The sequence below is a fragment of the Mobula hypostoma genome, chromosome 27 (genome assembly GCF_963921235.1).
Source record: "Mobula hypostoma chromosome 27, sMobHyp1.1, whole genome shotgun sequence".
NCBI lineage: Eukaryota > Metazoa > Chordata > Chondrichthyes > Myliobatiformes > Myliobatidae > Mobula > Mobula hypostoma.
The window spans coordinates 33279137-33297630 of NC_086123.1; the positions used below are offsets into that span (position 1 = coordinate 33279137).

The window sequence follows — 18494 nt, forward strand, 5'->3', positions numbered from 1 at the left end:
CTGCAAGGGGGACAGAGGCGATACATAAGCTCATAAACTGTAACGATATCACAGGGTGAAATATAAATCAGGACATTTGAAATGCAGACAACATAAACACAGAAAAATGGAAAACAGGAACAACAAAGGCCACTTGGCCCTTTCAGCCTGGTGCACCAATTAACATGACTGTGGTTATAAGGGCGAAACAATAATTGTATCAACAAACAGACTGCACAGTGACAGACCAGAGCACAAAGTCACAGAGGGCATAAGAGATCAGCAAGTTCAGGAATCAACATCAGAACAGTCTATCTTATATGTATTCTTCAGTAATAAGAATCGTTATTAATCTCATGGTTATGGAGTCTTTACAGAATCAGGTTTACACTGGCATGCAACGTGAAATTTGTTAACTTAGCAGCAGCAGTGAACAAGTAAATCAATTACGTACATTGAATAGATTTAAAAAATGTGCAAAAAACAGAAATACTGTATATTTTTTAAAGAAGTGAGGTAGTGTCCAAAGCTTCAATGTCCATTTAGGAATCTGATGGCAGAGGGGAAGAAGCTGTTCCTGAATCGCTGAGTGTGTGCCTTCAGGCTTCTGTACCTCCCATCTGATGGTAACAGTGAGAAAAAGGCGTGCCCTGGGTGCTGCAGGTCCTTAATAATAGACGCTGCCTTTCTGAGACACCGCTCCCTAAAGATGTCCTGGGTACTTTGTAGGCTAGTACCCGAGATGGAGCTGACTAGATTTACAACCTTCTGCAGCTTCTTTCGGTCCTGTGCAGTAACTCCCCCATAGCAGACAGTGATGCAGCCTGTCAGGAGTTCTGCAACTTCTCAATCAGGATTGTGGGAATGATGGTATTAAATGCTGAGCTATAGTCGATAAACAGCATCCTGACATAGGTGTTTGTGTTGTCCAGGTGGTCTAAAGCCACATGGAGAGCCATTGAGATTGCGTCTCCAATTGACCTATTGTCACGATAGGCAAATTGCAATGGGTCCAGGTCCTTTCTGAGGCAGGAGTTCAGTCTCGTCATGGCCAACCTCTCAAAGCATTTCATCACTGTTGATGGGAGTGCTACCGGGCAATAGTCATCAAGGCAGCTCACATTATTCTTCTTAGGCACTGGTATAATACAGAAGGTGAAGCAATTCAAATATAAAACTGGGTATAATATGTTCAACATTAAAACCCTAAGGAATGCAAAAAAGGGATAGTCACTGACTGCTGCACCGAAAGAGTTAGAGTTAGGCTTCTTCTGTCTGGTGCATCCAGTCACCTTTGAAATGCACAATGACAAAAGAAGGTTTTGCTGCAACAGGTGAAAATACTGGAATAAAATGGGCGACCACAAAGATGTCAGGTGCAGCATCTTTGGTGAGGGGCTATTTTCTTCTGAAACTACTAAGAAGGGCGCGGTGAGTGATGGCAGCTAACAAGTCCCAATCCTGGCATTTCTCCAAAGGACTGTTTAGCATTTCTCCTGTCCCTGGAGCTGACTGCAGCAGAAAGACAGGGCTGGACAAGGACCAGAATGTACAGACTAGCAGTCAGCTTTTACATTAGTTGTGGACAGCTCAGCCAAAGTAAGTTGCTGCCAACTGCACTTCTATAAGACCTTAATTCAGAGGAGCAGAATTAGGTTATTCATCCCATCTAGTCTGCTGTGATTTACCATCCCTTTCAGGGTTGTATTCTGCGTAGTAACTGAACCTGTGAACTCCATTCTGCTGGCTCCTCCTTGTAACCTTTGATACCCTTACTATTTGAGAACCTATCGACCTCCGCTTTAAATATACCCAATGACTTCCACAGATTCATCACCCTCTGGCTAAAGAAATTCTTCCTCACCTTTGTTCTAAAGGGATGTCCTTCTAGTCTAAGGCTTAATGCCCTGATACAACCATCAATGACAACATATCCACAAAATGTATCTTGTAACAGAATTTTTAATAAAAATACAATTCATTAAATATTCACATGCATGACCACTTGCATGGTATACATGTGACCATAAACAAAGCATTTCATTGGAGGTCAGTTTTGTTCTGGAATGTAAAGACATATATAAAGTAAATACAGTCACTCTAAACATACAGGAAGTTATTTTGTGATTTAAACACTTGTACATTAACCAATCTGCTTCATCGCCACTCAAAAATAATCAATATGGATGGTGCTGACAACATAATTGCTAATGCTTCCCCAACCATAACAAACTGTCAAATAGATTATGACAGAAAACATTGCTGAAAGCACTGAAATAATGGAAAATATTGGACACGCTGAACAAGTCAGGCAGCATCAGTGAAGAATGAGATAGTTAGATTCTCTCACAGGTTAGCGAACTGAAAAGCTAACTTTGATTGCTCTCCACAGGTGCTGCCTGACCTGCTGAGTATTTCCTAGTTCCTGTTTTATTCTGAAAGTAGAAGTGTAATTTAATTACACGTTTTAAAGAATTGGTGATTCTCAGAACTGGAGATTTCTAACGTTTCACAAGAAAACAGGAAGAGAGAGTAGACCAGGTGACTTTTGTGAAGCACTTGTGCTCTCTTTGTAATTACCATCCAGAGCTTCTAATTGTATGGTGCTTTAACTCCTTTCCCATTCCCTCACCCACCACCCTGTCCTCTGTGGAGAGGCCAAAAGTAAGACTGGAAGAACATTTCATTTCTGCTTGGGTATCTCCTATCCCATTGGTGTGGATAGTGACCCTTTCTATTTACAGGTAACTCCCACCTCCCCACTGGTGCTCTCCTCATACACACACACACACTCAGCTGTCTACCTAGGTGGCTTCTCCTATTCATCCCTTCCTCCACATGGTCTCATTTGCCTTTCATCCCCTCTTTGTCTGGCTCCACCCCCTCCCACCCCAAACCTAGTTCCATTTTGCCCTCAATTCCTCTCCACCTAATTCTCCCTCACAGCTACCAGCCTCTCCCAACCACCACCCCCTTCATACCTTCCTAATACTGGAAGCATAGTAATGAATACTATATGTGTATTAGGTATAGAGTGGAACCTGGTGGGGTCTTCTACTGCTGTAGCCCGTCCACTTCAAGGTTCGATGTGTTGTGCATTCAGAGATGCTCTTCTGCACACCACTGTTGTAACGGGTGGTTATTTGAGTTACTGTCAGCTTGAACCTCTCCGGCCATTCTCCTCTGACCTCTCTTGTTAATAACATTTCACCCACTGAACTGGCACTCACTGGAGGGTTTTTGTTTCTCACACCATGCTCTGTAAACTCTAGAGATTGTTGTGTATGGAAACCCCAGGAGATCAGCAGTTTCTGAAATACTCAAACCATCCCATCTGGCACCAACAATCATTTCGTGGAGAAAGTCACTTAGATTACATTTCTTCCCCGTTTTGTTGTTTGGTCTGAACAATAAGTGAACCTCTTGACCATGTCTGCATGCTTTTATACATCAAATTGCTGCCACATGATTGGCTGATTATATATTTGCATTAATGAGCAGGCATATCCAATAACATGACCATTGAGTACACACATACCGTATACAATACTATATATATATATATATAGCCATCATTCTCTCCCTCAATCCCATGCAGGGTCTCAACCTGAAGTGTTGACCTTTTGCATTCACAGATGCTGCTAGATCTGCCAAGTTCTACCAGTGCTCTGTTTTTATTGTGCAGCTGCAGACTCTTCTCTCACCCCCCCCCCCCAAAACAGACCACCTGGGGAACCAGGTTTATAATGAAGTGAAGGCATGCTCTTTTGTTTACAAACCAAAGATACATATGCTTATATTCCATGTTCTTGATGTCTTGAAAAATCTTCCAATTTTCATGAGTTGCAACGTAGCTGCAGGATGATTTCCTCTCAGTTTGCTCTGAGACTGTGACTGACACCTGATCCTTCTTCGCACAAATCACTGCCACCCTTTGTTTGATTTCCATTCAGCCATTACACACAACAGTGCACAATTTGATACCCAACAAGACAGTCTCCCACCAATCTGTACTTTCATCAAAGGCTCAGAACAGAATACTGTAATGTGGATTCACCTCACTGGATCAGAAAATAAAAATCACAGCATTTATAATTCAAGACAGCAAACACAAGTAGATTCCAGACAAAATTTAACGGAGATTGCATTTGATTTTCCAAATACGGCATTGTCAACCCAACTTAATATCTAACTTTTCCAGTTGCCCATTAAAAATCCACTGAATATAAGACATAGGAGCAGAATTAGGCTACTTGGCCCATTGAGGCTGCTCTATAAAGTCGTTGAATTGACTTTATTAAAAGGTGTTATCATAAATAAGCTGACAGGGTAAAGGTGGAATCAACAATCAGCCAATTCTCCCATATTCAGAAGTTTTGCTGTCATTGTTAACTATTTCTTCTTGGGTGTTAATTTCCTACAAGCTCCAATTCAGTCAGTGTAAGGTCACCTCTGCATCATTCTAGAGTTGAACCCTCAGACAGAGTTGTTGAATGGCAGCGTGAAGTGAGAACAACTGAACTCAGCAATGTTGAAACCAGTAGTTCTGGGCTAGACCCATTGATGTTGGAGATTGGTTCTTCTGTGTAGTTGCTTCTCTTTAATGATAGCCAAGTTCCTCCCCGCACCAACTTGGTGCTTCGGACAGCAACTTTGCCACTGATAACCATCTAACAATTACAGCACGGAAACAGGCCATCTCGGCCCTTCTAGTCTGTGCCGAACTCCTACTCTCACCTCGTCCCACCAACCTGCACTCAGCCCATAACCCTCCATTCCTTTCCTGTCCATATAGCTGTCCAATTTAACTTTAAAAGACAACATTGAACCTGCCTCAACCACTTCTGCTGGACGCTCGTTCCACACAGCTACCACTCTCTGAGTAAAGAAGTTCCCCCTCATGTTACCCCTAAACTTTTGCCCTTTAACTCTCAACTCATGTCCTCCTGTTTGAATCTCCCCCATTCTCAATGGAAAAAGCTTATCCATGTCAACTCTATCTATCCCCCTCATAATTTTAAACACCTCTATCAAGTCCCCCCTCAACCTTCTACGCTCCAAAGAATAAAGACCTAACTTGTTCAACCTTTCTCTGTAACTTAGGAAATGAAACCCAGGCAACATTTTAGTAAACCTCCTTTGTACTCTCTCAATTTTATTGACATCTTTCCTATAATTTGGTGACCAGAACTGTACACAATACTCCAAATTTAGCCTTACCAATGCCTTATACAATTTCAACATTATATCCCAACTCCTATACTCAATGCTCTGATTTATAAAGGCCAGCATACCAAAAGCTTTCTTCACCACCCTATCCACATGAGATTCCACCTTCAGGGGACTATGCACCATTATTCCTAGATCCCTCTGTTCTACTGCATTCTCCAATGCCCTACCATTTACCATGTATGTCCTATTTTGATTAGTCCTACCAAAATGTAGCACCTCACATTTATCAGCATTAAACTCCATCTGCCATCTTTCTGCCCACTCTTCTAACTGGCCTAAATCTCTCTAGCAAGGCAGAGTTGCTAGTTCGATGCTCCACCCAGCACAAGCAGAACTCGTGCAAGGAGCCAGCTGGACTGGAACTCTGAAGTCTGGTATGGATGCCACATCGCCACCAGCACAGAATACTAACCAGCGAAAACATTTCTATACCATCACACACAGCAGCATAGATGCAGTTGTGAAGCAGGAGGAATCAGTCAGTAATAATGGTGAGTCTCAGAGCATTTTCGATAAGGCTTCAATAATGGAATGGCAATTCTACTTAATATATTAGAACCGCATAGAAAATCAGTCATCAATTTTGAATGTAATTCCTTTCACTGCAGCATATCTGTTAGTGAATTTTTACAGAGTATTGAAATCAGGCAGTGGGTCTGGTCACAATGGTCTTCAGTGATGATGCAAGAGGCTGCTATTCCACAAGTTTTGGTGATCATTTCCAATACAACTTTTCAAATAATCCCAGCACCAACACAACTTCATCAAACATTGATGATGCCCTCCATTCCCTGACATTGATTGTTACCTATTCTGACTAAGCTCGCTGCCCGGGTTACTTGACATTCTGGAAATCCTTTCACACACAGACAGAATGGTTAATTAAACACAATTAAGATAAAGTGATAGTCTGTCCCCACAAAATTTTGTTTCAGTGTCTCTACTGAAAGGAAAATACAACCCCATAAAAAGTTTTCCCAATACTTCATCCATAATGTTTCTTTCATTTAAATATATAATGATATTATGCTTCTCCAGCAAGGTTAATCTTGTCAGTGTAGATGTAATGTGGAGGTGTATGCATTTCCCATTTCAGTTTGATCACCTGGTCCTGGCTTCCTGCTGGCATCACCTCATTGACTGGAGAAACTGAAGATCGAAGACGCTGAAAAACAAAGTATGAGAATCTAGTTTATTTGTGTTGATGGACCTTGCAGGAAATTCCCAATACAGTGGATTCCGGTTCTGTTTATTTGGGACAATTCTTAAAGAACAAAAAACAAATTGAGTAAATGGCTGGGATTCCCTTCGTTTATTCGGGACACTGTGCTGCGTAACTGAGATAGGCCACTGTAACCGAACAGTTTCTACCTAGCATCAGTCACACACACTTGAGTGGCCGTTAGCACCACACCATGTTAAGAGTGAAGTTCTTTTAAAATAGCATCAATTGTGTGTGTTTCTGTTCAAAAAGCAGTGATTTTTGTCACTGATAGTTGGTGAGAAATAAGCAGCAAGATAATTCAAAACTGTTTTGCTCTCTGCAGTTTCAAGCATTCAGGCTTGGAGATGCCAGAAACGGCCGGGAGTGCAAATGAAATTATTTCACTGCTTCAACAAGTTAGGAATTGCCAAGAATTTGAAGGTATCGACAATAATCTTGAATGTTACAATGATTTGAAGGATCCAATCATCAAAAGTATTGTATGAAGGCAGTCCATTATCTGCACTAGGAGCCTGCGCTGATTTTGTTGATTTAAGACAAGATACACTGGATGAATTCCTCATTCAGTAACTATTAGGAACTAATGCAATTTTAGAGTGCTGTATTAGTACTGACAGTGTTCTAATTTGTTCTGTATTTCATTTAAATACATGATTTGTTACTCAGTTAAATAGTAGTTTGACTTTTAAAAGAAATATCGTTTTAACTACTTCCATGAAACTTCAGTCATTTGGGGCAGACGCTTAACTGGGCCCAAATGTACTGGTTCCAATGTGTCCCAATTAAGATGAATCCTCTGTATTTGTGACCTGGATTTTCAATGAGTTGACTTCACCTAATGTCATATAATACCCAGAAAGTTGGTGAAGCTCCTGAATAAGTGAAGCGAAACAATATTTTTGGCCATTATCCCATTGCTGGGGGAAGGTGGGATTGGAGGCCACAGTTTGTCATGGTATTCCCATCTTCCAATAATGGAGGAGACACCAGATCACTTGGAAAAGTTGGAGGGAGAGAGCTGGAAGAGATTTGTAAAAAGCATATTTGGTTTGACTAATATTAATACATAGCTGTGAGAGAGACGGCAGTAGAAGCAATGCATTGGATTTTATTCACCTTAACAAGGGGAATTGAGTACAAGAGCAAAGAGGTCCTTCTGCAGTTGTACAGGGCCCTGGTGAGACCACACCTGGAGTACTGTGTGCAGTTTTGTTCTCCAAATTTGAGGAAGGACATTCTTGCAATTGAGGGAGTGCAGCATAGGTTCACAAGGTTAATTCCCAGGATGGCGGGACTGTCATATGTCGCAAGATTGGAGCGACTGGGCTTGTATACTCTGAAATTTAGAAGGCTGAGAGGGGATCTTATTGAAACATATAAGATTATTAAGGGATTGGACACGCTGGAGGCAGGAAGCATGTTCCCGCTGATGGGCGAGTCCAGAACCAGAGGCCACAGTGTAAGAATAAGGGGTAGGCCATTTAGAACGGAGTTGAGGAAAAACTTTTTCACCCAGAGAGTGGTGGATGTATGGAAGGCTGTGGAGGCCAAGTCTCTGGATACAAGAAAGAGATGGATAGAGCTCTTAAAGATAGAGGAATCAAAGGTTATGGGGATAAGGCAGGAACTGGATACTGATTGTGGATGATCAGCCATGATCACAGTGAATGGCGGTGCTGGCTCGAAGGGCCGAATGGCCTACTCCTGCACCTATTGTCTATTGTCTATTGATTTTCAGGAGTTGCTTGATAAAGTCCCACGTAAAAGGCTGGTTTTCAAAATAGACTCGAGGAACAAAAGGATCAGTACCAGAACTGGGTCAGAGGCAAGAAGCGAAAGGTTTTGGCAAATGCTTGTTATTCACGCTGAAGGATAAGACAGTGGTGTTCCCCAGAGACACTGCTGAGGTACTAATATTTCTATGAATGGTAGCTTCACATTAGTGGCCCCTCAGGCAAAGCATACACAGCAAATATCTGAATCTATGGTTCCTCTTGTACCTTAAGGCTTGAATGTGCAGGGTAATGCTTCCACACTTGGGAGTTACACCAAGCGTTGACATGCAGTAAACCGTGAGAGACTGCACAAGGAGAAAGGCTAGGATAATGAGAGGACAAGCAGCAAATAAAATTTATTGAAGAGTAGCTAAAAGTGATACACTTCGTCAGAAAGAACAATGAGATACAAAGGAACAAGGAAATTAGTGCATAAATTATTGAGAGTGGCAAAATAAGTACAGAGCGATTGCTAAGGCAAGTGACGTCCTGGGATTTATAAGCAGAAGCACAAGACAACACAAGCTGTAAGATTATGCCGAATCTGACTAAAATACTGGATGGCTCACCAAAGGAACTTCACTTTCCATTCTGTTCACCCTGTTTAGGGAGCACAAGTAGTTTGCAGAGAAGGTATGGATAGTATTTACCAGAATGGCTTCACTGCACTGCTCCCTGTTACTATTGATGGTGAGGACGTGGATGTGGTGAGGACCTACAAGAACCTGAGGGTGCACCTGGATGACAGACTTGAGTGGAGCACCTACAGAGGCCGTGTACAAGAAGAGCCAGAGTCGCCTCTACTTCCTGAGACTGAGGTCCTCTGGAGTATGCAGGCCTCTCCTTCACATGTCCTACCACTCTGTTGTCGCCAGTACAATATTCTGTGCGATGGTGTGCTGGGGCAATGACATCAGCTAATAAACTGATTTAAAAGGCTGGCTCTGTTATAGGAGTCAGATTGGAGGCTGTGGTAGAACAAAGGATCCTACGGAAAATCCTGGCAGTTCTGGACAATTTTTCTCATCCTCTACATGCCACCTTGGCTGAACAGAGGAGCACTTTTAGTGAAAGACTAAGACAACTGCCCTGCTTCAAAGAGCACTATATGAGGTCATTCTTACCCTCGGCATTTAGGCTCTATAATGGGTCAACCTATAGCTGGGGAAGTGATGGCTCCTTCCTGTTAGACTGTTCAAGGTAACATGTTATTTGTTCATATTTATTCTTTCTACTTCTCTTCTAATATTGATACCTGTGCACTTGTAATGCCACTGTGATACTGTAACTTCCTTTGGGATCAACAAAGCATCTATCTAATAGAGGCTATTGGCTACAAGGTTAGATTGAAGAAGGTGGACGGTCCTTGGAGCAGAGGAAGTCAAGAACACAAATGGTTTAGGTAAGGGAAACAAGGGGAATCGGTCCCCATTAGTCGGTGGTTCAAGAGCCTCTCCTCAGCACGACAGAGCCAGGTTCAATCCTGTCTGTGTGGGCTTTACATATTCTCCTGGCGGGCCGTTTCTGTACTCTATCACTTGACCAAGGCCACAGATTTACAGTCCTGCCCACAAAATGTCAAATAATGCCAGGAACTGCACGAGCTGTTACAATTTGGAAATGCTTGCCTGCGAGGGGGCTGGAAACATGGGAATTGTTTCGGAGCTTGGAGGAAGATAATTGGCTGGGATCCGGAGATAGAGGAGAGGTGATGTCCTTCCTGTATCATCGATAGGTTGATTCGCCTCCTCCAGCGGTGGAACATGATCTGACACGGTAATTCGAATGGGCAGGAAAATGAAACTCGGCAGAGAACTGTAGTCTCAACCCAACAGCCAACAGGCACACCTCTCCCCAACATCGGAAGTACCTAAGAATGCACCATTGAACATTATGATCCACACCATCCAGGCCATGCTGTCTGCTCGCAGCTGCCATGGGAGAGGAGGTACAGAAGCCTGAAGTCCCACATCACCAGGTCCAGTGACAACTACTTCCCTTCAACTGTAATCACTATATCAACACTGTAACACTATGCCACTTAGCTCTGTAATAAACTTCTGTTCTAATTGTGCTCTCTCCTGCATAATCTGCATTTTTCTAGTGAGTGTGATTGATGCTGCTACAAATACGTTTTTTCGTTGTACCTCTGCTTATGGGTAGGACAATAAACAAATTGACTTTTGATGACAAAGTTTCCAGCAGACCATTGACAAATAAAGCCTTCCCTGTTCCCACAACTGTTCATCTCATCTCTGCTGCAAATACACAAGTGAATTTCAATTGAGCACATGATTTTCTGCCCTTTTGGTTAGGCCATGCATACAGGAATGTAGTCTTTTATGAAAAATTTGACATGAACACCAGGGAAGGGAATGTAATGGCAGAAAATATATTTTAAATGCAAGACCATAACACATAGGAGCAGAATTAGTCCTTTCAGCCCATCGAATCTACTCTGCCATTTGATCATGGTTGACCTATTCTTTCTCTGAACCCCATCCCCCCCAAGGAGGGCCACAATCTTGTCACTGGGTTTGGAGGCTTGCGTGCCTCAGTGACCCAGAGAGTTACGTTGGCTGGAGTCAGGGCTTTATGCTTTGGCTCTTGGTAGGTTCACCCATGCCAAACAGGTCAAAGGGTAGAGGCCAGGGTAAGAGTTGTCCACCGGCCCTCCAAGTTCAGCTCAGGGCTAACAACACTGACTGGTCAAACAAAATTGTTACGGAAACAGGAATGAAGAATCCTTCTACATCTGAGTGCGACGATATTCCTGAGTCTCCACCCAGGACTCACATGGCTGACAGTAGTGAAAAGCAGGAGGAAGCTACTGACATTATGAAGAAAGCCGTGGATACTGCAGAACTCAAACAACAGCAGTGTAATGGACAGCAGGTAATTAAGAACCCCGTGTCTCTGCCTTCTCCCTGTAACCATTGATGCCCTGACTAATCAAGAACCTTATCAATCTCCGCTTTAAATATACCCAATGATTTGGTCTCCACAGTCATCTGTAGCAATGAATTCCACAGACAGACCGCCATCTAGCTAAATAAATTCCTCTTCATCTCTGTTCTAAAAGGATGTTCATTTCTTTATCCTGGTTAAGTTTAAATCTGCCAATTTATACTTTCATCTGTACAGAAAGGTGGGTAGGCTAATGTTGCAATTATGATTTGAGGGCATTGGTTCAGTTTGATCAGCTTCGTAGAAACTGTGAGCTCTTACATGGGCAGCACACTGAAATGATCTCTTCCCGCCTTCAGCCATTGCTCTTACCTGAATGAAGGAGCCTTTGCTGTTGTATAAGGTGTGCACAGCTCCAAGTGGAATCCAGATGATGGAGCAGAGGGAGATGATCCAGCCAAGACTCTCGGCCCAAGCCGGGTACCTGTATGTTTTACCATAGCGAGCAGGAGTGTAGCGGACTATGCTGGACACCAGGATAACCTGCAGGGTTATCAACACAAACTCCATTAAAGTCTATTTGAAAAACGGAAATTAAAAAATCATAAATGAAAATATCACAACCATTTGTACAAATTGCACTTTTATTGGAGAGATGCAATTCATGATAAACCGGAGAAAGTCTGCGGATGCTGGAAATCCAAAGCAAATCACATACAAAATGCTGGAGGAACTCAGCAGGTCAGAAAGCATCTATGGAAATGAATAAACAGTTGATGTTTCAGGCTGAGACCCTTTAGGACTGGGTGAAGGGTGAAGACGTCAGAATAAAAATGTGTGGGAGGGGAAGGAGGATAGCTGGAAGGTGATTGGTGAAGCCAGGTGGGTGGGAAAGGTCAAGGGCTGGAGAGGAAGGAATCTGATAGGAGAGAAGAGTGGACAATAGAAAGAAGGGAAGGAGGACGGGACCTAGGGGGAAATAATAGGCAGGCGATAAGGTTAAAAGTTCAAAGGGGGAGGAGGGGGGGTATTTTTTCCCCACTTAGTCGATATTCAAACCATCAGATTGCGGAGTACCCAAAATGAATATGAGGTGTTGCTTCTCCATCCTGACGGTGGCCTCATCTTGGCACAAAGGGAGGCCATGGGATGGGATACTTACATTCACTAATTTTTGCCTTTAAAAAAAATAGACACCAATAGGTGATGAATAAGTCCACTGAAGTCTATCTTAAAATGGCAAATAAGAGAACAAAGTGAGTTTCATTTTTCTGTTAAGTTCATCATCTGAGTGCAGGTTCATTGGCTGAACCCTTCTGTGTAGCTCGAACTCAAGACTGACCAGCAACGAGCGAGAGACAGAGAGAGAGAAAAAGAATCTGAAAGTCTGGTGGAACAGATGCGGAACAGCGTTAATCCCAACATGATCCAGCTCCAACCATGCATTAAGTGGCTCAGTCCAATAATTCTAATCATAATGACTCGTCTATTGAGTGCAACAGATGGAATAATGGCTCTGCCCAAGCAAAGCTTGTTTTGGACCATTGGAAGGGAGTTTGGATCCTGCAGTGCCCCTCACTCAGAGGACAGTTAAGTGCCAGACCAAGATGCCTGCTGATCGTTAATGACTCGTCTTCATTCCTCAGAACCTCACCCCATCACATCACCTTTCCAGGAAGATCGGCTACCGCCCAGTCACTCATCAAGTCTCTGTATTGAGACTATCAGTCCCCAGTGCCACAGTTGTATTGTTCATCACAGTCCCAATCTTTTTACTTCTCCACCCAATGCCATCCAATCCTAAACTCCCATCAAACACAACATCAGTCCTGATCCTTACACTCAATCCTCAGTCCCTATCTATCTCCCTCTTTGACTCACTGCCTCCTCCAACATCCATGCTACTGACAGCAGAGGACCATCAACCAAACCAGGTTGTCCACCGAAGGTGCACCAGAACTTCAGGAATATTTTTCAAATTCTAATCCTCTCAGCATCAGCTTCTCCACACATGAAAACACCTCACGTTAACATTCACTAGGTGGTAATACTGTATCAACTGATTCTGGGACTCTTGGGCTGCCAGATGGGGTAGATCATATTTTGGCTTTGCTTCGATCATTTTTCAATCTTTTTACCACCCTTTTACTATCTATATCAAAGTGTTTATCACACTTTTATATGCTTGAATTTCTATTTTTAATCGATGGAAATGACTACCAGAAGAAAAAAGGCATTAGCTGAAGGCAAGGAAGCCGGTAATGGAAATGGAAAGAAAGAAGGTGTTTCTGAACAGCCTAAACAGTCTCAACTTACTTTGGAGGCAATCTTGAAGCTCCTGGATGATAAATTCAATAAAAGATTAGCTACTTTGGAAGCATTGTTAAAGGAGATCGAAGGTAGGTTGGCAGTATTTAAGCAGCAGAACGAAAAACAACAAAAAAATTTCCGAACTCATTGAAGCTGGGAGACAGAGAGATCGCAGACTGGATCAATTGGAAAAGAAACTAACTTCGACCACTCAAACGCTGGAACAGTATAAAGTCAAGACTATTGACTTGGAGAGTCATAGTCGGATTTGCGAATAATAGGACTCAGTGAAGACGTTGACAGCGGTGACCTTACTAAATTTTTTTCTCAATTTTTAATGGAGGTGTTCGGTTCCGATGTTTTCTCTTCTCCCCCTATACTCGATTGCGCCCACTGGTCTTTAAGAGTTAAACCACCTAAGGAGTTGAAACCCCGACCTGTAATACTCTGATTTCATTAGGTGAATACTAAGGAGCATTTGATTCGAATTGCTCATCAGAAAGGGGTTATTGTGCATGGAGATCTGAAGTTTCGTCTGGTTGAAGACTAAAGATCGCTTTTTAAACTAGTGATGTCCGAGTTATATCAAAGAAATTTCCGACCATTTCTGCTATTTCCAGCTCACCTAAGGGTTGTTCTGCCTGATAAATCGCGTAAATAGTTTAAATCTGTGGACAAAGCATATCAATTTCTTGAGGATCAAAGTTCGAGCTCAGATGTCTAATAAATTTGCTGTTTCTTCATGTTTGTATTCATTTGGCCTATAAACTGGTGATGTCCAAGCTCTATCAAAGAAAGTTCCAACCAGTTCTGCTATTTCCAGCTCGCCTAAGGGTTGTTCTGCCTGATAAATCATGTAAATAGTTTAAATCCGTGGATGAAACTCATCAATTCCTTGAGGATCAACGTTCGATATCAGCTGTCTAATAAATTTACTGTTTTTTTCATGCCTGTATTCATTTGTTTATAAGTTAATAACCTGTTCATAGATTTGGACTTTTAAAGTTTGAAGAATTTTACCCTTGGTGTGATAATGCTCATACTTTGTTTTGGAGTATAAATATTTATCATGCTTTTATGTTAAAATTCCTTTCTCTTTCTCTCCCTTTATTATTTTATTCTATTATTTTCAATTGTTTTAGAAAATAATTAATAATCTGATTTGGTGATTGATTTTTTTTTCTTGAAATATTAATAAGATTGTATTCTGTTTCACTTTCCAAGATCTTGCCTTTCAAAATGTTTTGCAAATGGCTGTTTTTTTTAACATTTGTTTGGTGTTTTTTTTATGGCATTCTCTTCTCAATGTTTTGACTGCGGGTAGTGTTTTGCATTCCTTTTTCATTGGAGACTTGCTTTCAAGAGAGATGGGGGTAGGGAAGTGTCTAGATAGCTTTCTTGCAGTCTATTGGCCAGTTTTCAGGCTTTTTTTGTGTAGGGGTGGGGTTATTTTTAGTTTTTTTTTACATCTGGGCTGATCTGAAACTACAAAGATGTCTGAATTGTCGTAACTTCCAATTCCTCTTTAAGCCTTTTTCCCTCTTCCTGATTCATGAGTTTCCTATGCAATGAGGTTAGCCCTTTACACACCACATGGTTTATTCAAGTACAATGGATAATATTATTAACTTTGTTTCATGGAGTACGAATAGTTTGAATCATCCGATTAAATGGAAGATGATTTTTAAAGTTTTTCATAGATTGAATGCTCAGATTATCTTTGCCCAGAAGACTCATGTAAGGAAGGAGGATAATCAGCGTTTTTCTTTTAGGTTTTGGAAAGAATAAAAATTCACTCTAATTCACAGGCTAAGGTGCAAGGAATCTCTATTTTTATAGATTTCTCGATTTCATTTGTTCACTATGAAACAACTTCAGACCCGAATGGTAGATTTCTGTTAATTACTGGTTTACTTTATAACCAAAAAGTTGTTATAGTTAATATCTATGCACTAAATACCGATTATCCTGAATTCTTTAAGCATTTATTTGCATCTCTTCCGAATTTAAATGAATATACGTTGATAATGGGCAGAGATTTTAACTGTTGCCTGAATCCTTCGATGGACAGGTCTGTGCCCCGTCAGGTACTTCCAAACAAATCCACTATTTTTATTAATTCCTTTTTAGTTGACGCCGGAATTTTAGAAATTTGGAGTTTTTTCACATGCTAACGATAAATATTTCTCATTTTTCTCTCATATAATTACTCCAGAATTAATTACTTTTTCATTGACTCTCGATTAGTTTCATCTGTTACTGCCTGTGAGTATGATGCGATTGTCGTCTCTGATCATGCGCCCCTGAAACTATCAATCAAATTAACTGATGTAACTGACCATGCGCCCCTGAAACTATCAATCAAATTAACTGATGTAACTGACCATGCGCCCCTGAAACTATCAATCAAATTAACTGATGTAACTGATCATGCGCCCCTGAAACTATCAATCAAATTAACTGATGTAACTGATCATGCGCCCATGAAACTATCAATCAAATTAACTGATGTAACTTTCAGTGCTAGACAATGGCGGTTCAATTCTACTCTGCTTAAGGACTTAAATTTGGTTAACTTTATTAAAGAACAGATTGCCTTTTTCTTCTCAACTAATTTTATGGAAGAAATGCTTAGTGGGATATTATGGGACACTTTTAAAGTATATATCCGCGGGCAAATTATTTCCTATTCTGCTGGATTGGAAAAAATAAATTAATAATGAAATATGTACATTGGTTGATAAGATTACAGAAATTGATAAAAAAAAATTCTGTTGCTCCTAATTTGGAGCTTTACAAAAATAGAGTTGAACTTCAGATGCAACACAGTTTGTTATTAACATTCCCAATTGAAAATCAATTACTTAAATCTAAGAGTCAATTTTATATACATGGTGATAAATCGGGTAAATTACTGGCCAACCAATTGAAAGCTGCTTTGGCTAACATCAGATTATTAAAGTTCATAAACGGGATGGTACTTTCACGGTTGATCACAATGAAATTAATAAATTTTTCAAGAATTCTATCCCTCTTTATACCAATCAGAATTTCCTGATGATTCTACCATAGTGCATGAATTTCTAATAAAATTGACTATTTCAAAATTACCACTTAATGAATGTTTAGCATTAGATGCACCAATTACGGAAGAAGAAATGAAGAAAGCAATTTCTTTGATGAATTCCGGTAAAGCACCCGGCCTGGATGGGTACACAGTAGAATTTTTAAAATCTTTTTCGAGTCTACTTTCTCCTTGGTTATGTAGAATTTTTAAGGATGCCTTATTTGTAGGTAAGTTACCACAATCTTTTTATGAAGCATCTATTTCTTTAATTCCTAAAAAAGATAAAGACCCCACTGAATGTGCATCATATAGATCTATATCCTTGTTAAATGTGGACTCCAAAAGATTTCCCAAAATATTAGCAATTAGATTGGAAAATGCATTGCCACAAATTGTTTCTGATGACCAGACAGGATTTATTAAAAATCGTTATTCATATTTTGATGTTAAAAAGGTTGATGAACATTGTATATATTTCTTCATCTAAAACTCCAAAACGTGTTACTTCACTTGATGCCGAGAAGGCATTTGATAGAGTTGAATGGGAATATTTAACATCCTTGAGAGATTTAATTTTAGCCCAAAATTCTTTTCTTGGATTAAATTGATATATCATATACCTTTGGCTTCTGTACTTACTAACAATCTGAGATCCCCCTTTTTTGAGGTACTAGACAGGGCTGTCCTTTAAGCCCTTTACTGTTTGATATTGCCTTGGAACCCTTGGCAATCACTCTTCGTGATTCACCCAACATATTTGGCATTATTTGTGGGAATGAGATGCATAAGGTATCATTATATGGAGATGACCAGTTACTATACATCTCTAATCCAGAGAAATCCATCCCTGCAGTAATTACTTGCTCAGTTTAGTATTTTTTCTGATTATAAATTGAATCTTAATAAGAGTGAGCATTTTCCATTAAATATGCAAGTTCCAATCTATAGACTATCAGCATTTAGACTGGTCACTGATTCTTTTACTTATTTGGGTGTTAAAATTACTAAGAAGCATAAGGATCTATTTGAAGTTAACTTTTTACCCTTAATTGATCATGTTAAACAACTGCTTACTAAATGGTCCCCATTGTCCCCATCATAAGACCATAAGACAAAGGAGCAGAAGTCAGCCATTCGGCCCATCAAGTCTGCTCCGCCATTTTATCATGAGCTGATCCATTCTCCCATTTAGTCCCACTCCCCCGCCTTCTCACCATAACCTTTGATGCCCTGGCTACTCAGATACCTATCAATCTCTGCCTTAAATACACTCAATGACTTGGCCTCCACTGCTTCCCGTGGCAACAAAGTCCATAGACTCACCACCCTCTGACTGAAAAAATTTCTTCGCATTTCTGTTCTGAATGGGCGCCCTTCAATCCTTAAGTCATGCCCTCTCGTACTAGACTCCCCCATCATGGGAAACAACTTTGCCACATCCACTCTGTCTATGCCTTTCAACATTTGAAATGTTTCATTCTTCTAAACTCCAAGGAATACAGTCCAAGAGCGGACAAACGTTCCTCATATGTTAACCCTCTCATTCCCGGAATCATTCTAGTGAATCTTGTCTGTACCCTCTCCAACGTCAGCACATCCTTTCTTAAATAAGGAGACCAAAACTGCCCACAGTACTCCAAGTGAGGTCTCACCAGCACCTTATAGAGCCTCAGCATCACATCCCTGCTCCTATACTCTATTCCTCTAGAAATGAATGCCAACATTGCATTCGCCTTCTTCACTACTGACTCAACCTGGAGGTTAACTTTAAGGGTATCCTGTATGAGGACTCCCAAGTCCCGTTGCATCTCAGAACTTTGAATTCTTTCCCCATTTAAATAATAGTCTGCCCGTTTATTATTTCTGCCAAAGTGCATAACCATACACTTTCCAACATTGTATTTCATTTGCCACTTCTCTGCCCGTTCTTCGAATCTATCCAAGTTTCTCTGCAGACTCTCCATTTCCTCAGCACTACCGGCCCCTCCACCTATCTTCG

At 40.9% G+C, this 18494-nt stretch overlaps 1 protein-coding gene across 1 annotated transcript in view; it reads right to left on the reverse strand.

Moving 5' to 3' along the window:
• Positions 1 to 1882: 1882 nt before the first annotated feature.
• Positions 1883 to 18494, reverse strand: part of LOC134338536 (sodium- and chloride-dependent GABA transporter 1-like) — a 92949-nt gene continuing 76337 nt past the window's right edge. The window contains exons 12-13 of the mRNA XM_063034431.1: positions 11491 to 11661; positions 1883 to 6376 (exon numbers count right to left, since the gene is read on the reverse strand). Of these exons, the coding sequence (XP_062890501.1) occupies positions 6236 to 6376; positions 11491 to 11661 (312 nt within the window). The 3' untranslated portion in view covers positions 1883 to 6235. The remainder of the gene's footprint in view (positions 6377 to 11490; positions 11662 to 18494) is intronic.